The 21,165-nt window shown below is 33.3% G+C and overlaps 5 protein-coding genes and 2 non-coding genes across 7 annotated transcripts; 1 reads left to right on the top strand and 6 right to left on the bottom strand.

The window, feature by feature from the left end:
* Positions 1 to 1,504: 1,504 nt before the first annotated feature.
* On the bottom strand, positions 1,505 to 5,004 carry LOC122101732 (cytochrome f). The gene is made up of 2 exons (XM_042672197.1): positions 4,457 to 5,004; positions 1,505 to 2,468 (listed from the first exon to the last, which is right to left on the bottom strand). Exons 1-2 carry the CDS (start codon positions 5,002 to 5,004, stop codon positions 1,505 to 1,507), a joined length of 1,512 nt encoding a protein of 503 aa, XP_042528131.1.
* A 7,595-nt stretch (positions 5,005 to 12,599) lies between these two features.
* Positions 12,600 to 12,687, bottom strand: Trnas-gcu. The gene has a single exon. It is a non-coding gene; the product is annotated as a tRNA-Ser (tRNA).
* Positions 12,688 to 14,443: 1,756 nt separating this feature from the next.
* Trnar-ucu lies at positions 14,444 to 14,515 on the top strand. Its single transcript has one exon. It is a non-coding gene; the product is annotated as a tRNA-Arg (tRNA).
* Positions 14,516 to 14,750: 235 nt separating this feature from the next.
* On the bottom strand, positions 14,751 to 16,262 carry LOC122101730 (ATP synthase subunit alpha, chloroplastic). Its single transcript, XM_042672194.1, has one exon. The coding sequence runs from the start codon at positions 16,260 to 16,262 to the stop codon at positions 14,751 to 14,753; it is 1,512 nt and encodes a 503-aa protein (XP_042528128.1).
* A 50-nt stretch (positions 16,263 to 16,312) lies between these two features.
* On the bottom strand, positions 16,313 to 17,612 carry LOC122101743 (ATP synthase subunit b, chloroplastic-like). Its single transcript, XM_042672208.1, is given in 2 exon segments — positions 16,313 to 16,743; positions 17,468 to 17,612. Coding segments are annotated over 2 exon segments (576 nt in total).
* A 1,568-nt stretch (positions 17,613 to 19,180) lies between these two features.
* On the bottom strand, positions 19,181 to 19,936 carry LOC122101744 (ATP synthase subunit a, chloroplastic). The gene has a single exon (XM_042672209.1). It carries the CDS (start codon positions 19,922 to 19,924, stop codon positions 19,181 to 19,183), a length of 744 nt encoding a protein of 247 aa, XP_042528143.1. The 5' UTR covers positions 19,925 to 19,936.
* A 226-nt stretch (positions 19,937 to 20,162) lies between these two features.
* On the bottom strand, positions 20,163 to 20,876 carry LOC122101745 (30S ribosomal protein S2, chloroplastic-like). Its single transcript, XM_042672210.1, has one exon. It carries the CDS (start codon positions 20,874 to 20,876, stop codon positions 20,163 to 20,165), a length of 714 nt encoding a protein of 237 aa, XP_042528144.1.
* Positions 20,877 to 21,165: the final 289 nt, after the last annotated feature.

Genomic DNA, 21,165 nt, shown 5'->3' with positions numbered 1-21,165 from the left:
CCTCCTTAAAATAAAATTTTATATACGCTTTCTTCATCAGACTCTATTTTTCCTTCATCAGACTCTATTTTTCTATGTGGAATAACGCGATCAATAAGTCCATAGGACTGGGCGTCTGCTGCAGACATAAAAAAGTCCCGTTCTATATCCTTAGATATAACGTCCGCATCTTGTTGCGTTGTGAACGCATATATATCAATTACCCTCTGTCGCAAGTCCAATAACTCGTCTACATACGAGGTGAGCTCGTCCATTCTATTACTAATTGGTAATGTAGGAATTTTTTTTTCTTTTTTTTTTTCTTTTTCTTGTTCTTTGTTTTTTTTTTCCTCGGACTTAAGACGAAACTCACCAGTTGGTTGATGTATCATTACTCGCGTATGCGGGAAGGCCACTCGCTCGTTTTGGTCGCCTGCGCAGAGGATCAAAGATGCTGTTGATGCAACCAGCCCCAGTCCTACTGTATGCAGGCTCAAGTCCAAATCACAACTTTGCATCATATCGAAAATGGCTAATCCTGACTTTAGGAAGCCGCCTGGCGAATTGATAAAAAAACTCAACTCGTCAAGGTCTTCCTTTTCCTTATTGAGCAAGACGATAGAACCAATAATATTACTTGCCATTTCGTTATCAATTTTACCAAATATAAAAAGAGACCCTGACTCAAAAAATAGCGTAGGTAATTCCACCCATTCCTGTTGACTTTCTCTCTCTTCTTGTTGGTCTTCCCAAAATTTGTATTTGCCTGAGTAGTATTCCTCTGCCCAGCCCTTGTAAAAATGATCTTGAAATTTCATCAAACGATGATGCGACTCAGAGTCCAGGGAATCCTGAAAATCCTGGTCATCCTCCTCCTTTCGAGCGCGAAACTCTCTCAGCTGAGGATCCTCGGGTTCATCGTCGTAGTAAATTTTTTGATCTTCAAAGTCAAAGTCTTCATCCGCGTCGTAAAAAGGAACAAGTGGAATTCCTAGGGCCATATTTCTTTATTTCTCCTATGGACTCAAATTATAGCTTCCATACCTGTTTGTTTTATGTATAACTGTAGTGAAGTTGGATATCCATCCCATTTCAATTTTTTAACTTAAAATTGGGGGTTTGGGGATTCTTGATTTTTCTTTCTTTTGATTTTCTACATATACTCAACGCCGGACTTTTACTTCTTTTCGTTCTTTTTCGTTCTTATTACTTTTTCTTTATTCTTATTACTTTTTCTTCTTTATTATATTATTACAATGAATTTCTTAACTATACATGACCTTAATTTCGCCCTTACCTTGACCTTACCTTGAAGCTTGAAGAAAGGCTATCACATCCCATCCCGAGGTGCTGCTAAATGTCAGGATCTTGTCAACGTCCAAACAATTCTCTCAACAAAGTTGAAAGTTTTTTTATCATACCATAGATACATAATTGAATTGCTATAGATCGATAGATATAGAATTGCATTGCCAACACAAATTCATTTTTTTCCTTTATTAAATAATTTGATAAATCCGCAGATCTAGAAATTCATTTCGGACAATTGAACCTTCTCAAACTGTTTTTTTTTAAGAACTAAAAAAATTTGTGCTAAAATAACCGATGTCAAGAAGAACAAAAGGCCTTGGATACGTAATGGGTCTTGAAGTACTATTTCCGCATCACCCTGACCAAATCCACCCACATTCGGATTACTCGTTAATGGTTGATCCAGTTTGATTGATTCACCTTCTGAAACAAGAAGTTCTGGTCCTGGAGGTATAATATCAATCACTTGACGCTCCTCTGAGGCATCTGTTATGGTTATTTCGTATCCCCCTTTCTCTTTTCGTATGATTTTGCTTACTCTACCCGCAGCTGTCGCATTATAAACCGTATTATTACTCTTGCTACCGTCGGGATAAATTTGTCCTCTTCCCCGATTTCCACCTACATATATAGGATATTTTAAGAAGTGAACATCTTTTTTAGTAGCGGGGTCCGGAGAAAGAATAGGAAAGGTAATTTCAGTATATTTCTGACCAGGCACAGGTCCTATCACAAGAATATTTTTTTTATTGGGTCGATAACTCAGAAAAGAGAGATTGCCTATCTTTTCTTTCATCTCTGGAAAAATACGATCTGCTGGGGCTAATTCAAAGCCCTTGGGTAAAATAAGAACAGCCCCCACATTCAAAGCTCCCTTTTTACCATTAGCAAGAACTTGTTTCAGTTGCATATCATAAGGAATTCGAAGAACTGCTTCAAATACAGTATCTGGAAGGACTGCTTGCGGAACCTCAATATCCACAGGCTTATTAGCTAAATGACAATTGGCACAGACAATACGCCCTGTTGCCTCACGTGGATTTTCATAACCCTGCTGCGCAAAAATAGGATATGCACTTGAAATGGATACCTGAGTCGTTATATATATGATGAGCGATACAGAAATGAAGCAAGTAATCTCGGCTTTTATCCCAGAAAGGCTCTTTCTAGTTTGCATGGTACAGTCGGTGATGCCAAAAATTTCTACAATAAAATTAGGTAGGTCAGGAGTCTAGGTCCATACCTATGATGCTGCTATTTTACTGAAAGATTTTTTTTTAGTAAAATAAAGGAGGAATCCCCATCGCTTAGACCTTTCCGTGTATAGCAAAAAAATTCTCAAAAAATAAGATTTTCAATCTTTTGCTTAGGGGCAAAATAACAAGGATTCGGATTGGATAGGTGAATCCTTTTTCAATGTTTCATTGAATGATAAATCACTACAAGTGACGGAGATAGACGATTTAAATAAAAAAAGATTGAATATTTAAAAAGGGTATCGAGAATGACTGGACAACTGGAAAGAAGAATGGATATAATTAGATCGTTATCAGGAAAGCCAAAATCCTTGTAGACAGATTGAATCATGAATTCCCAAATACGATTTGAATGGAATCCTACCAAAAAATCAGTTACTAAAAGAATCAAAAAAGCTTTTATTGTGTCACTTAAGTTATATAGAAATTCTTGAATCCAAGAATTAATAAAACGAAGTTCTTCATTACGTAGAATATAATAACCGCTTAGAATAATGAAACATATTATATTTGTCGAGAAGTGAAAAAACATCTGGATACGCTCCTCATTGTACATCTTGATCAATTGGATCGTTTCTTTGTGGATTGTGATAATCGACTTTTGTCGATGTGGTTCCGGATATTCCTTTATCATTTCGTCCAACAAGAAGAGTTCCTCTAATTCTATGAATTTATCTATCATACTCTTTTCTTGAAGAGTATTGAAAACAATTTCAGATTGACTAGTATTTCCCAAATTAATAACCCCAAATTCCACACTTTTATGAACCAAAAAAGAGATAAACGAGGGCAACAATACCAGAGATGTAAGATAAAGAATGGAGATTAATGCTTTTTGTTTTTTCATTTTGTCGTCTGTGAATTGTTAATGAAGTCAACTCATTCGTCGACTCTATATGATGGACTTTTTTTCCAGACGTTCACGGCATGCCTTGGAACCTCTAAATGGCTTCTCGATTTTGACTTTGTAAATCATTAGTTCGATCCTGAACTTATAAAAAATGTCAGAAATTTTAGAAAGAGTATACGAATGAAGAAAAAAATCTTGTTTTCAGATCTCTCAATTGGTCAAATTCAAAAAAAAAACTTTCCTCTTGTTGAAAAATGTTCAAAAAAGCCATTTCAAATTGAGAGTTCTAGATGCAATAATTCCCTTCGGTTATATTAAACTAACAAATCCAATAGCAAATATACCAATAATATATAAAATATACCAATAATATATATAAGTGGCGGACCGCCTGCAGTTACCAGAAAAAAAGGGAGATCTATTTCGGATTCGGAAGAATATTATGATGTTATGATCAAAAATCAAAAACGGGTGGTAAGTTTAGGGCAAAAAAAGAAAGTTGGATTGACAAAAAGAAAGGGCATTTACAAGAAAGGATCTATCGTATCAATTGCGAATTCAATATAGAAAATATATATAGATAGAATTTTTTGAGTCTCTCTCTTATTAGATCTTAGTCCGAAATGCCTCGTTTTGCTTTCGTCAATGTGTCTATTATTTTGATTTCGTACTTCTTTTGTTAATGAATTAAATGAATTTCAATACCTATAAAAAAATTGCGAATAAAAAAGTTTTGGTTTACTTTATTATAGAGTGTATGTATATTCTATCATTTTTGATTATATACTTATTTAGTATATACTCTATTATATACTCTATTTTTGAGTATATGATATAATACCCGATTCGATCATATAATACATATCTAAAATATATAAAAAAGAATTAGAATTAATATTAGAATTAATAAAGTAGAAGATTTTATTTGTTCTGTTCATCAATATAGAATACTATGACGAAGACGAAATTTCAATTCAGTTAGGCTTATATAAAAAAGAAAGATTCTTTTTTCTTTGCTGCTAAGAAAATGCTCATTCTTGAGTTGAGTGCATTTCAAAATACTTCAATTGGTACATGCAAGAAATAGGCCAACTCCGCCGCCTTTTTCTCAATTTCTCGTGGAGTCCTATTTTCATTGGTCCGAGTCAAAGTAAAGGCTCCCTGACCTCTGATTTCCATATAAAGAACACGTCGAGGAAAAAGACCCTCTTTAACTTCTATTTTGATAGACTGAATATCTTTTATAAAAAATCTGAGTAAGAGGCGACGATTCTTTCCCGGAAAGCCCCAACGAAAAAGAGAGACTATTCCTTCTTTTCTATCGAATCGATCATAACCACTACCAATATTCCACGAAATTGTGCACCACAAATACGAGCTAATAAATAGACCGGCGATACCATAGAAGGCCATCACGATGCCTTGTGGAAAAAAAAGGATTTGCTGAGACGCAAATAAATATATCCCCATTCTGCCAAGGTAACTGGAAAGTCCAACCAAAAAAAAACCTAATGAACCTAAAAAGAGTATAACGGCCCAACAGATATTACTTGTTTTTCGAGACCCCACTATAAGTTCTATCCATATATGTTTTGATCGCCAACTCATACTCAATCCAGTTTCATTTTAATGAAAAGAGAAGACTAGCCCAACCAAATGAATTTGACTTACTTTTGTTTGTTTTCGAAATCACTTTCTTTTTATCAACTCACATTACCATTTATTCGGATGTCCTTTTTTAGGAGGAATTCCTTCGATCTAAAATGTAATTCAAATTAAAATAAGAATTAAGAATAGCAAGTATCCTGCTCAGACGATTCCCTATCTCAATACATATGGATACATTGGCTTTGCATTTTTTTAGGCGTCGAACTGTATTTCGATTGCTTTTCAATTTTAAATAAGCCCATTTTATCTATCCTATTTTTATCCTATTTTCACCTGTATGTATAATAATTTTTATATTTATATCTGAAGGAGAGACCAGTCCATATACCCGCTATACCATTATAGCCTAATTGACTAGATAGATATCTGGATAGATATCTGGCTTATGAGCCACCCTTCTGATGGAAAATGTTTCATCTCTTTTTTTTTTTCAAGACTTAAGCGATGAAACATTTCCCCATCAGATCTAAAGAATCTTGTTTCTTTGAATATAAAGAAATAAAGAAACTATTGCAATTGCTGGAAATACCAAACCTAATAAAGGGACAAAAATAGAGGGTAAATTGTTGAGAATTGTCATAGAATCGGCACCTCGCATTATTTAATATATGGAACTCTTTATTATTTCTTTTTTTTTTCAAAATTACAAATAATTGATTTCGAAAAGAAAAATTAAAAAATAAAGTGAGGTTATTTTGTTATGGCTTTATCTTTTTTATCATTCGAAATAGGTTGGATTTAATTAAATCCAACCTATTTTGGACTAAAAGTTAACTAAAAGAATAAAAAGAGTAGCTTTTTGACTAAACTAAAAAAGGGGGATTCTTGGAAGAAATGAAGATATAGAATAATAGACAAGACTCTATTTTTACCAACTTCCCCCTTTTTGTTTTTTAGACATATGTAAGAAGAGAGGATTCGTTTTATTTCATTAGGATTTGTATTTTAGTGACTTTTTTTAGCTCTTTCAGTACTGCTACTCTACTTGACCAAGGCTAATTGCTACGTAAATTAAGAGTCTCGTTTTCCTATTCTATTTTTTTTTGACGAAATTTTGAAAGAGTCGTCTAATCAATTTAGGACTAAGTAGAGTAGGATCGAAACGAAAGGAGTGGAACTGCAATAACTCAGTCAAAAGGCTTTTGAAAAGATTTCGCGGCACGATTAGATCCAAGAATCCTTTTTCAAATAAAACTTCGGCTTCTTGGGAACCCTCCGGTACTTCAATATGGAATAATTCCTCAATTACTCTTTTACCGGCAAATGCAATGTAAGCATCAGGTTCAGCAATAATGATATCCCCCAACATAGCAAAGCTAGCTGTCACCCCCCCGGTAGTGGGAGTTGTAAGAATCGACATATAAAATAACTTTTGATTTGATTTTTTTTTCTTATCCCTATACTTAGATAAAGCAGAAGATATTTTAGCCATTTGCATTAAGCTCAAACTTCCTTCTTGCATACGTGCTCCTCCAGAAGCACACACTATAATAAGAGGTAAAAAGTTTTTGGTAGCATGCTCAATCAAACGAGTGATTTTCTCGCCTACTACAGATCCCATACTGCCCCCGACAAAACGAAAATCCATGACACCCATTGCTATTTTAATGCCGTTTAATTTGCCTGTTCCTGTCTCAACAGCCTCAGACAATCCCGTCTCTCTTTCATTCCGCTTCATTTTATCTGTATAAGTTTCTTCATCTTCTATCTTTACGTTTTCTTCGTCTTCCTCTATCTTTACGTTTTCTTCCTCTTCTTTTTTTTCTAATTCTGCTAAAAACGACAATATAGACAACAAGCATCGTAGGTCTTCCTGGTCTTCTTTTGTGATTTCCCTTTCTACTAGAACCCCTCCTTCTATTGCATCATCCTCTGGATCTATGACCACAGGCTCCCCCCCTCCTTCTATTGCATCATCCTCTGGATCTATGACCACAGGCTCCCCCTCTCCGTCGTATTCTGAATCACTGGCTTTATGGAAAGGGATTTCTTCTTTATCTACATAAATGCAGATCCCTAGATCTCGATAATATGAATCGGCGGACGCCTCTAACTCTGCCCTCTTGTCACTGAGATATTCATCTTCAGGGTCTGAAGATTCAGGGTCTGAATCCTCAAGGTTTAAATCCTTAGGCTTTGAATTTACCAAAGCGTATTCCCTATTTACCAAAGCGTGTTGCCCATTAATGACCAAAGCGTGTTGCCCATTAATGACCAAAGCGTGTTGCCCATTAATGTATTTGATACCGCTAGGGTTACCGTTACCGTCACCGTCCGGAGGCTTTGAATTTACCGGAGCCTTTGAATTTCCAGGGCCTGAATCTTTAGCTATGCGATAAGACATGTACCCAAGGTAGGCCCTGTATGTAATATTAATGTCTAAAATTGTAGTTCGAGCTCCACGCTCTTGTTCGGTTAAACCGTCTTGAACGGATAATGAATAGTGTTTTTGAACTCTTTTATCGTCTCGACGGAAGACTAAATATCTAAGTAAATTCATATATTCTTTCTGGGGAGGGTCTTTTTTGTTATTAGGTATATGATTGTTAATTAACTTAGAATAGCCTTCGTAGTAGTAGACAGGGTCCTCAACTTTAGGGTCTGAAGAGTGACCTTTAGCGTTGTTTAAAATTCGATCTTTAAACTTCAAGTCTTGTGTTAAGTCTTTAACGCGATTAAAGAATTCACCGTATGAAGAATCAAGGGGGCCAGAGATTAACTCCTCGTCCGCGCGGACTACATATAGCATTCCCTCTTTAAAACATTCAAAAACCTCTTTTAAATCTTCAACATATAAATAGTATTCGTTGTATAAAGCATCTAGGTCTTCGTCTGCAGGAAAGTCGCAAAAGAAGTTACTGTAACTAGGCGTAACAAGCATTTGAAAGCCTAAAATTACATCTCTAGCTTTTCGATAAATACTTATTTCTTTAAGGTGGTAGAGGTATTCTATGTATGTAGGGTATCTTTTACGGGAGACAATGAGCATTAATTTGTCCTCATCAGATATATAATTAGTTAGAGCGTCAATTTTAGGTGTTAAATACCTACTTTTTAAAGCTTTAACATAGAAAATGTATTCCTGATATGTAAGAAAGTTACCGCCACCCCTAAGGTCACCGCCACCGCTAAGGTTACCGCCACCGCTAAGGTTACCGCCACCGCTAAGGTTACCGCCACCGCCCGGAGGCTTTGAATTTCCCGAGTCTGCACCGCTAAGGTTACCGCCACCGCTAAGGTTACCGCCACCGCCCGGAGGCTTTGAATTTCCCGAGTCTGAATCTTCATGATCTGAATCTTCATCATCTGAATCTTCAGGGTCCTCTAAGAAATCAAGTGGATATGAATTTTCAGGGTCAGCTACGGAATCAAAGTCAATAGGAGCTTCAATAGGATTTTCGTCAATAGGAGCTTCAATAGGATTTTCAAGGGGATCCAAGGAATAAAAGTCAAGTTGATCCAAGGAATCAAAGTGAATAGGATCCAAAGATCGCATCTGTTGATCCATAGGTTTCCAAGTATCTGAATCCAGCAAAAAGTCAATGCGCTCGGAACTCTTCATTTTGATGTAAGAACCACAATATTCACAAATATAGAGTTGTTCTTTCGAAATTTTATGATAAGTCATTCCGTCGCAAAAGTCGCAGACAATCCAAAGATGGCTAAAATCCGTTGCTCTGATGAGAGCCATACCAGCTTCCTTTGGATTGCTATTAAAACTGTTCATACGGTCCGCGTTCGTCAAAATATTCGTTGAAACAGAAGTATTATTCATAAAGTATGTTATATTTATTTTTTTTGTATCCCTTATAAGTCTAAGGGAAAGTCTTTTTTTTGTATCCTTTCTAATCTCTTTTTGTATTCTTTCTAATCTAAAGTAAGCGAAAGTAAGTAATAGTAAGTGAAAGTATTTTTTCAAAAGTAAGCCAAAGAAAGTAAGAGAAAGTATAAGTGAAAAGAATAAATTCGATATTCCATTCCAATGTATCTATATTATATTGCTCACACTAATTTATTTTATTTTAGTGTTTTATGTTTTGAATCTTCCATTTTGATATTTGAATCTCTTAGAGATTTGCGTCCAATAGTAAAAGTAAAGTTGAAACAATTGAAACTTGTAGTTTCCTGTTCCAAGATACAGTGTTGGACAGAATTGAAGTCAAAACAAACAAGCGCGGTAGTCTAATTTTCTTTTCTTTTTCTTTGGGAGACTAAGAAAGAAAACTCTGCATCCATTCCATTCCCGAGAATTCTCGGGAATGGAATGGATGCAGTGCATGGATCGTTGGGATTATTCTCAGGATCCATGCAGTGGGACGATAGGAGTCGAACCTACGAGTACCGGGACCAAAACCCGTTGCCTTACCACTCGGCCACGCCCCACGCATACACTAAGAAAGAGTAATCTTGATCTACATTCTACATATAGATTTTAATCTTGCTATTGCTTTTTTGTCAATCGAACCCGAAATATATGAAATATATATAATCCATTTAGCTTATTGGAATCTATTTAGCTTATTTGGTTGGATTATTTAGCTTATTTGGTTGGATTTTGATATGTATAGCTATAGAATGACAGTAAATTTCTTGATCATAATATCTAATTCATATAAGATATTATATGAAAATGGGATTTCTTCTATTCTTTTTTTGCTTTTTGATTTGAGAATGAAAGGCTTTTTGATTGGATAAGCTTAAAGGCAGGTTTTTGTATACCTTACCTTCTTTCTATTCCATTTTTTTCTCAAAAATCTATTACTAACTCAGTCAAAATCGACTTATCCTCAAGAACAAAAATTTTCTTATGCTAAAATTGTTTAGTTTGATTTCTATCTGTTTTAATTCTGACCTTTATTCGAAAAGTGTTTTCTTCACAAAATTGCCCGAAGCCTATGCTTTTATGAATCCAATCGTAGATGTTATGCCAGTAATCCCTTTGTTCTTTTTTCTATTAGCTTTTGTTTGGCAAGCTGCTGTTAGTTTTAGATAAGATCTTGATCTTATATATGTAATTTATTCGATATCTTATATATGTAATTTATTCGATAGAAAATAAATTCTAGCAATTATTAACATAAGATTAATAAGGCTGCTGTTAGTTTTAGATAAGATCGATATCTTATATATGTAATTTATTCGATATCTTATATATGTAATTTATTCGATATCTTATATATGTAATTTATTCGATATCTTATATATGTAATTTATTCGATAGAAAATAAATTCTAGCAATTATTAACATAAGATTAATAAGGCTGCTGTTAGTTTTAGATAAGATCGATATCTTATATATGTAATTTATTCGATATCTTATATATGTAATTTATTCGATATCTTATATATGTAATTTATTCGATATCTTATATATGTAATTTATTCGATAGAAAATAAATTCTAGCAATTATTAACATAAGATTAATAAGGCTGCTGTTAGTTTTAGATAAGATCGATATCTTATATATGTAATTTATTCGATATCTTATATATGTAATTTATTCGATATCTTATATATGTAATTTATTCGATATCTTATATATGTAATTTATTCGATAGAAAATAAATTCTAGCAATTATTAACATAAGATTAATAAGGCTGCTGTTAGTTTTAGATAAGATCGATATCTTATATATGTAATTTATTCGATATCTTATATATGTAATTTATTCGATATCTTATATATGTAATTTATTCGATATCTTATATATGTAATTTATTCGATAGAAAATAAATTCTAGCAATTATTAACATAAGATTAATAAGGCTGCTGTTAGTTTTAGATAAGATCGATATCTTATATATGTAATTTATTCGATATCTTATATATGTAATTTATTCGATATCTTATATATGTAATTTATTCGATATCTTATATATGTAATTTATTCGATAGAAAATAAATTCTAGCAATTATTAACATAAGATTAATAAGGCTGCTGTTAGTTTTAGATAAGATCTTGATCTTATATATGTAATTTATTCGATATCTTATATATGTAATTTATTCGATATCTTATATATGTAATTTATTCGATAGAAAATAAATTCTAGCAATTATTAACATAAGATTAATAAGGCTGCTGTTAGTTTTAGATAAGATCTTGATCTTATATATGTAATTTATTCGATATCTTATATATGTAATTTATTCGATATCTTATATATGTAATTTATTCGATATCTTATATATGTAATTTATTCGATATCTTATATATGTAATTTATTCGATATCTTATATATGTAATTTATTCGATAGAAAATAAATTCTAGCAATTATTAACATAAGATTAATAAGGCTGCTGTTAGTTTTAGATAAGATCTTGATCTTATATATGTAATTTATTCGATATCTTATATATGTAATTTATTCGATATCTTATATATGTAATTTATTCGATATCTTATATATGTAATTTATTCGATAGAAAATAAATTCTAGCAATTATTAACATAAGATTAATAAGGCTGCTGTTAGTTTTAGATAAGATCTTGATCTTATATATGTAATTTATTCGATATCTTATATATGTAATTTATTCGATATCTTATATATGTAATTTATTCGATAGAAAATAAATTCTAGCAATTATTAACATAAGATTAATAAGGCTGCTGTTAGTTTTAGATAAGATCTTGATCTTATATATGTAATTTATTCGATAGAAAATAAATTCTAGCAATTATTAACATAAGATTAATAAGGCTGCTGTTAGTTTTAGATAAGATCTTGATCTTATCTATGTAATTTATTCGATATCTTATATATGTAATTTATTCGATATCTTATATATGTAATTTATTCGATAGAAAATAAATTCTAGCAATTATTAACATAAGATTAATAAGGTTCATTTATCATTTATATACAATAATTGGATCGTATATATACAATAATTGGATCGTAGCGGGTATAGTTTAGTGGTATTAGAATTAGATTCTAGTTTATTAGAATTAGATTAGAGTCGCAATACGCAATAAAAAATCATCAGTATGAAAGCCAATTTTTTGTAATAAAAGATTCTACTCTGATCAAAAAAAAGAATATAAAAATAACACTTAATTTTTAAAAAGCCGTTTCTCTTTCGAGAAAGCACTTTCTTTTTTTAATTTCAAAATCTTTTTGTGATAGTTTGTGATAGATAAAAAAAAATAGAAAATCTATTTTCTTTCTTTTTTTTTTCAACAAAAAAAAAGATCTCGGAGATTGTGTAATGCTTACTCTCAAACTCTGTGTCTACACAGTAGTAATATTCTTTGTTTCACTATTCATCTTCGGATTTTTATCTAATGATCCAGGACGTAATCCTGGACGTGAAGAATAAAAAGAAGGTTTTTCGGGCTTGCTTTATTTTTGAATGTTCTTGGCATTTTATCTTTTCTACATCTTGAATTATTAAATGAAATAACAAAAAAAAATGGCAATGAAATAAAGTAAAAAAAAAAAAAACAAAGTAAAAATAAATTCATAAAAATAAATTAAATTAAAAAATTATTTTGAAAGATAAGAAAAGTACCAAGCAATCAATGCAAGCGGAAAGAGAGGGATTCGAACCCTCGGTACAAATAAATCGTACAACGGATTAGCAATCCGACGCTTTAGTCCACTCAGCCATCTCTCCACTCCAAATTGAAAAAAAAAGACTTACTATCTTTATCCTATATTAGTATCAATATCCTATATTGAAATTGAAGAACAAGGAATACTTGAAAAGGAAGAGTGCTTTTCTCCTCTTTTTAGTTCTCTTGATTATTTTTATTTTATTTTGGAATTACTTTGATTTTCAATTTTTATTTAATTATGCATATCAATTTTTAGTTAATTGGATTCCTATTACTTTAGATAGATTAATCGGATATATTCCTATTTCTTTATTTATATTAATCGGACTTTTGCTTTTAATCAATTTTTTTGATTGAGTTATCTAAAAATATAAACTAAAAAATACTGCTTCGGCTCAATTTCGAAAACAAAATCAAATAGAGATTTCTTTTGTATGAATGAAAAATACAAAAGAAATCTCTATTTGATTCAAAACTAAAAAAAGTTTATATTGTTGATATTGAAACAAGAGCAATCCTAATCCTAATTAGAACTATTTCGACTTCTCAGATAGAGGATAAAATAATATCCAAATCATACAGAATTCGTAATTCTTCTTTTTTTTTTCACAATCTCGAAAGGGTTCCCTGAAAAAAAGAATATATCTATCATTTTTCTGATTTTTTTAGGATCCTATGCCCTATACTATTACTTACTCGACAAAAGGTTCATTTATATACAATAATTGGATCGTAGCGGGTATAGTTTAGTGGTAAAAGTGTGACTCGTTCTATGAATCCTACTTAATAGTTAAGGGATCCTTCGGCTCAGATTCTGACTAAAAACTTTATTTCTTAAAAGGATTAAATCTTTTTCCCTATCAATGAAGCACTCAAGGAAAAATAGGCATTCTCATAATTTGTCTCTAAAAAGCGATTAGAGAAATTGAAAAAATTGGATTTTTAAATTATGAAACAGAATTTTTGAAATTGGATCAAGCCTTCCAATGAAATAAGTATGAATAAAAGATCTATGGAGATAGAATGACAGACAAGTCTATTTCGAATCGTAACTAAATCTTCCTTTTTTTCTTGAAGCCAAATTTAATTAAGCATTAAACGATGACTTTGGTTTATTATAGACATCGATATCTTGTTTTAGCCCGGTGGAACCCAAATTCTTTTCCTAAGGATTTTTTCAAATAGAAATAGAGGACGAAGTAACTAAAAAGATTATTCTTTTCAAAAGCATCCCCCCATCTAATCTAGAAGGATTATCTATAAAGCGCATTATTTTGAATGCATTAAATTTAAACCTTTAAACCAAGGGGCTGACATAGATATTATGGGTATGGTTGGACTTTTTTTGTGTACATCTTACGTCGTATTCTGAGATTTTCCTTGGAAATTTTTCCGTATTCCATAAAGGAGCCGAATGAAACCAAAGTTTCATGTTCGGTTTTGAATTAGAGACGTTCTCGATAATGAATCAACGTCGACTATAACCCCTAGCCTTCCAAGCTAACGATGCGGGTTCGATTCCCGCTACCCGCTCGCTCTCTAGACTCATACTCGCTACGCATTCTAGATAGTTAAAATAGAGAAAGAACCTTTCGAGATGGATTATTCTATCCAGATATAATCTGGATAGAATAAGAAATCGAATCTAAGCTTTTTTTAGTCTTTCTTTCTTTTATGAAATTAAAGTTCAATGATGATTAATATATCATTGATTGCAAAAAGCATCTCACTTTTTTTTGATGAATTTTCTGAAGAGGGAGGCGATGTTAAAGACAAAGAAAAAAGAACAAAAAATGGAAATGAAAAAAAAAAAAAGCGTCCATTGTCTAATGGATAGGACAGAGGTCTTCTAAACCTTTGGTATAGGTTCAAATCCTATTGGACGCGGGATTTTTACATATCTATTCCTTTTTACTTTCTATATATTCTATATTTTTTCAATTTAGTATCTATATAGATTCTTTCTAATTGTCTATCTAATTGTCTAATTGACTTTTCTTTTTCTTTGTATAATGTTCTATTTTTATTAATTGAAATTAATTGAAATTTGGATTTGATTTCGGTATTTTTGTAGAAATAGCCTAACGAAAGAGTCAGAGCAATCAATTTCATTCTACTTTACTTAAAGTATAAAACGTTCCATCTCTTCCCGAATCGCTTCTTTCAAAAGGGCTTCCGCTTCTTCGGTAAATGTTTTCGTAGAAGAGATGATTTCTTTGAACTGGGGTTTATTAATTTTGAAGTGCTCCCGTAACCGTTTAAGAAACGTGCTTACTTGTCCAATTTCGATTGAATCAAGATAACCATTCGTTCCGGTATAAATGGTCATTATTTGTTCCTCTACCGTGAGAGGATTCGCTTGGGATTGTTTGAGCAACTCGCGTAATCGTCGACCTCTTTCCAATTTTTGCTGACTACCTTTATCGAGAGCAGAAGCGAATTGTGCAAAGGCTTCTAATTCTAGAAATTGGGCCAAGTCTAATTTTAATTTACCAGCTACTTGTTTCATCGCTTTAATTTGAGCTGCGGATCCTACTCTGGAAACCGAAAGACCCACATTAATAGCAGGCCTGATTCCAGCATTGAATAAATCCGCGGATAAAAAGATTTGGCCATCAGTAATGGAAATTACATTAGTAGGAATATAGGCGGAAACGTCCCCCGCTTGGGTCTCAACTATTGGTAAAGCGGTCATACTTCCTTCACCTAAATGAGAACTTAATTTAGCGGCTCTTTCCAAAAGGCGCGAATGCAAATAAAAAACATCTCCTGGATAAGCTTCACGGCCGGGTGGTCTTCGTAATAAAAGAGACATTTCGCGATAAGCCTGCGCCTGTTTGGAGAGATCATCATAAATGATTAAAGTATGTCGTTTAAGGTACATAAAATATTCGGCCAGAGCCGCGCCTGTATAAGGAGCAAGGTATTGTAATGTAGCTGGAGAAGCCGCCATTTCGGCTACAATAGTAGTATATTTCATTGCCCCCTTTTCCTGTAAAGTCGTTACTACCTGAGCCACAGAAGATGCTTTTTGACCAATAGCTACATAAACACATATTACATTCTGTCCTTGTTGATTCAGAATCGTATCAGTAGCTACTGCCGTTTTACCGGTCTGTCTGTCCCCAATAATTAATTCTCGCTGACCCCGCCCTATGGGGATCATCGAATCAATAGCAATAAGTCCTGTTTGCAGAGGCTCATATACGGATCGCCTCGAAATAATACCTGGAGCAGGGGATTCAATTAACCGAGATTGCGAAGATGAAATTTCGCCGCGACCATCAATAGGTTTACCCAGAGCATTGATAACACGACCCAAAAAAGCCTCACTAACAGGTATCTGAGCAAGTCTTCCTGTTGCTTTTACAGAACTTGTCTCTTGTATCATCAAACCGCCGCCCATTAAAACAACACCAACATTATTTGGTTCCAAATTAAGAGCAATGCCTATTGTACCCTCTTCAAATTCGACTAATTCACCTGCCATTACGTCCTTCATACCAGAAATACGCGCAATGCCATCGCCCACTTGAAAAACGGTACCGATATTTTCAATCTTGACTTCCTTTTTATATTTTTTAATACGTTCACGAATACGATTGCTAATCTCGTCTGCTCGAATGGTTACCATGAGTATTTATTCCTTTATTGAAAAAAAAAATAATGCCTATAACAGAAGGACTAATCAGTGATTTCTTTTATCGTCCGCAACATGTCAATATTAGCACTGATGATACGTAAATGTAATTCGTTGGTTAAACGACTATTCAGAGTCTCTAGAGCTCGTTCTAAGGCTTGTTGAAAAAATCGTTGGCGGACTTGATTAAGTGTTTTTTCTTGTTCAAAACGAATTCTTTCATTTTGTGAATTTTCTTTTTGTTCTATATTCTGATAAGTTGAATTCATTAAAGCCAATATTTTTCGTTCTGTATCAGAGGATTCGTTCACTCGATACTGATCTGCTTCTATTTCGATTTTCCGTAAACGGGCGCGGGCTTTTTCTAGCTGTTCAATGGCACCCCCGCGGAGTTCTTCTGAATTTCGAATAGTATTCAAAATCCGTTGTTTTCGATTATCTAATAAATCACTTAATGAAAGTAGATTATCCATTCCTTTCAAAATTTTCATAATCCCTTCCCGAACCAAACATGAATCTTTCGATTCATTTGGCTCTCACGCTCAATGATTTCAATTCCTTAAGTCCGGCAAATTGAAATCTCTTTTTTCGACTACCGCGAGCCTATCCTCTATTTCTATATTTGGAATTTGGAATTCCTATGCCTATTGAAACAAATCCAAGACCGGAATATTCAGAGGACTCTTCGAACCCAACAAGTAATTGTCAGTAAAGTTGTTTCTTTTTTTCTTCAAATCCAAAGAATTTACTTTATCATAGGTTATCACAATTCAGCATTGGATAACAATGGGCAAAAGACCCATTTTTTTTTAGTTAAGAAAAAAAAAAAAAATGAAAAAAAAGGTGTTGAAATCATTTTTTCAACATGAGTGTTCTATGTCGAAAACATTTTAAAATATTCATTTTTTTTTTACCAAATTTTTGATTAACATTGTAGTAGAAAGAAGACTTTGCTGTGTCTGGACTTCAAATAGGTTCGCTTTAACCATGTTACTAGTCCCATCCCAATTTTTGGTTGATAGAGAGAGAATCAAAGTCTATTTACCAATGAATCGTGCGAAATGCTATGGTTCTTAAAGATGAGTTTTGAATTTATTCATAAGTCATTCGCAGGATCATGCACCGCTTCTGTCTTAGTGAAAACAAAAAAAAGTGCAGCTGGCTCAATTCAGCGGATTCTTGAAATAAACAACTCGCACACACTCCCTTTCCAAAAAGAATTAATACACCAAGAACTACGATTAGATTTATTGGATTTGTTGCTAAAATATCGGTATTGAATCCGAAACTCCCGGCGGATGGCCAGTGATCCAAGGGAACGAAAGAATCGGTTACATTTTTCATAAGATCTCCTCTTCTCTTATAGATATAGACAGACTCATTATCTATTTTTGATTCTTAATTAATTGTAGTTTTTATTTTCTATATTCGAGTTCTAATATTTCTTATTTATTTCATTATTCTATTATTATTTAGTATTTTAGTATTTCGATTAGTTTTTATTCATTCATTTACCTATTTTTTTTGTAAATAGACTCAAAAAACGGCGATTTAGAAAGAAATCTATTTTTTTTCCAATTGAAATTTTAGATTTCTAAATATCTAATACGAATAATATTTATTCGAATTAGATATCAGGTCTTGTCTGAATCAAGAAATACTTTCTTTTTTCCTTTGTTGCAACACGGCCTCAAAAACTTTTGTTGATTTAATTGGGGAGAGACTTTTGTTGATTTAATTGGGGAGAGAGGGGAGGGGAGGAGGAAGAAAGCGAGTTCGATATACAAATTCCTTATCCTCAAATAAGTCCTTCCCATGGGTTAGTGTACCAAGTGTACCAATAAATAAGTACTTGTAAATGTTAAATCTTGATAGAATTCAAAAAAAGCAAGCAGCAAGTCCCAAGTCCAAAAATACAATTTTTTTGTTAGGATTAGACAAAAGGATTTGCAAATAAAAGGGCTAATGCGACAACCAGCCCATAAATTGTTAAAGCTTCCATAAAAGCCAAACTAAGCAATAAAGTACCCCTAATTTTTCCCTCCGCATCCGGCTGTCTCGCAATACCCTCCACAGCTTGCCCCGCAGCAGTACCTTGACCAATTCCAGGTCCAATAGAAGCAAGCCCAACGGCCAACCCAGCAGCAATAACGGAAGCGGCAGCAATCAATGGATTCATGATAAATTCCTCCAAAAAAATAAAGAAATCAAAATGGTTAATGATACAATGGTTAATGATACAATCAACCAATAAATAGAAATTATGACTTAGTTAGTCCATCGATAATATGAATATTCTCATTCAATCAAAGTAACTAAGAGGAACTCAGAACTGGTAATTGAAATAGAATACTATTGAATGATCAGAACTAGACTCTATTGGATGATCAGAACTAGAATCTATTGGATTGAAATTCCTATCTAAATTACCAATAGTAGGACGTGTTATATTAGAGATAGAGATAGCTGGAGCTCATACCTAATTAGTTAATGCTTACTATTCCATATACGTGTCTTTCTTGCATAACGTAAACCAACTATTCGATTCGTATCTTCAATTCAATTTGAAAATTGTAAACGCTTCACTTCCTTTTCTTTATGATTATCCTACATACATTCTCATTATCCTAAAGAATTACATGGATACAATCACTCTAAAGGGAAAAATTCATTAGTACGAATCATTCCATAGATATTGAGCTCTTTTTGATTTGGTTGGTTGATCAAAGTTAATGTGATTTATTTTTTTTTACTTCCCCATTATCCTAATATTTTTTTACTCTTCTGTTAGATCACTAGATCATATAAATAAGCCTTTTTGTCTATTTCTGTGTTCACAAACAAAGTCAATTATCTTGAGCAAGGCTATTGTCTTGCACTACGCTAGAAACAAAATTGATAAACGGAGTCAATCAATGATGCCCTTCCATGGATTCGCCTATATAAGCAGCAGCTAAAGTTGAAAAAATAAGAGCTTGAATACCACTTGTAAATAATCCAAGGAACATGACCGGTATAGGAACTACTGAAGGTACTAAAGAAACCAGAACAACAACTACTAATTCATCCGCTAATATATTTCCGAAAAGTCGAAAGCTAAGTGATAAGGGTTTTGTAAAATCTTCTAAAATGTTAATGGGTAAAAGAATTGGCGTTGGTTGAATATATTTACCAAAATAACTTAATCCTTTTTTGCTAAGTCCCGCATAAAAATATGCTATTGACGTAAGTAAAGCTAAAGCAACGGTCGTATTTATATCATTCGTAGGTGCAGCTAACTCCCCCTGAGGTAACTCTATGATTTTCCAAGGTAAAAGCGCCCCTGACCAATTCGAAACAAAAATAAATAGAAAGAGAGTTCCAATAAAAGGAACCCATGGACTATATTCTTCTCCAATCTGAGTTTTGCTCACGTCTCGAATGAATTCAAGGACGTATTCAAAGAAATTCTGACCGTCGGTCGGAATGGTTTGTGGATTCCGAACAGTTACAATGGCCGAGCCTACTAAAATAGCAATTACAACCCAAGAAGTTATAAGTACTTGGGCATGGACTTGGAAACCACCTATTTTCCAATAGAAATGCTGGCCGACTTCCACACCGGATAGATCATATACTCCTTTTAATGTGCTGATGGAACATGATATAACATTCATATTGCCTTCTGAAAGAAAACTTTTCAATAAATTATTTTGATTCACCCTTCTTTCTTTTTTTGATCTTGCCCACTTGAATTGTATTTTTTTTTGGCCACGAGCGAATTCAGTACTATCTATTTATTCCCCGTTCGTTATTTTGATTTCTTTTGCGCAATTCAGGAATAATAACTGATTCCATAACTCTCTTGGATTCACAAAACAATTTTGGATCTTCTATTTTTTATCTTATTATTAATCAGGGCTCTGGTCTATAGCTAGAACGACCTTCACAAATTGCAAATACTAATTTGTTAAGAATGAATCGGATTGAAGGTATACTATCATCATTTGCAGGAATCGGCATATCTGCGAGATCCGGGTCACAATTTGTATCAATTAAGGAAATCGTTGGAATTCCCAAAGTGATACATTCTCGAAGAGCTATATATTCTTTTTGCTGATCAATGATTATTACAATATCGGGCAGTCGCACCATATATTTTAGCCCGCCCAGATATCTTTCCAAGCGAGATAACTGTCTCTTCAATCGAGCCGGATTCCCTTTTTTAATACGGTCGAATCCACCTGTCTTTTGTTCCCTTCTCAAGTCTCTGAACTGGCGAAGTCTCATTTCTGTATGGGACCAATTTGTTAAAATTCCGCCGTTCCATTTTTTATGAACATAATGACATCGAGCTTTTTTTGCAGCTCGTACTACCGAATCCGCGACTTGTTTTTTTGTCCCAACAATTAAGAATTCTTTTCTTCTACTTGCTGCATCAAAAACTAAATCACAAGCTTCTGATAAAAAACGAGCAGTCCTAGTAAGATTTGTAATATGAATACCTTTACATGTTGCAGAGATATAAGGTGCCATTCGCGGATTCCATTTTTTAATACCATGACCAAAATGAACTGATGCTTGCAGCATCTCTTCCAAATTAATGTTCCAATATCTTTTTCTTATCATTTTTCCCCACACTCCCTCTCTCTTCTTTCAACGCAAAAAAGAGCGATGAGACACGCTGAAATAAATAATTGTTCCGACGGAACCTTGCTCTTTTCCCGGAGATTGGCCGTTGGTACACGATCCAACCGATGCATTTCTTTCTATTCCTTACTCTTATTCTCTTTCTTCGTTTTTTTTCTTGATATGAAGTGAATTGCTTTCTGACTCCTAATATAAGAAAAACAAATCACAGGATCACCACATCAATAGGTAAACTAACCGGATGAATCTCTTCTCAAGAATCAATGCA

Source organism: Dipodomys spectabilis, unplaced genomic scaffold (assembly GCF_019054845.1).
Source record: "Dipodomys spectabilis isolate Male_0828 unplaced genomic scaffold, ASM1905484v1 ptg000680c, whole genome shotgun sequence".
Lineage (NCBI taxonomy): Eukaryota > Metazoa > Chordata > Mammalia > Rodentia > Heteromyidae > Dipodomys > Dipodomys spectabilis.
Note: the sequence above shows the minus strand (reverse complement) of the source record. Positions and strands in the feature narration are given on the sequence as shown.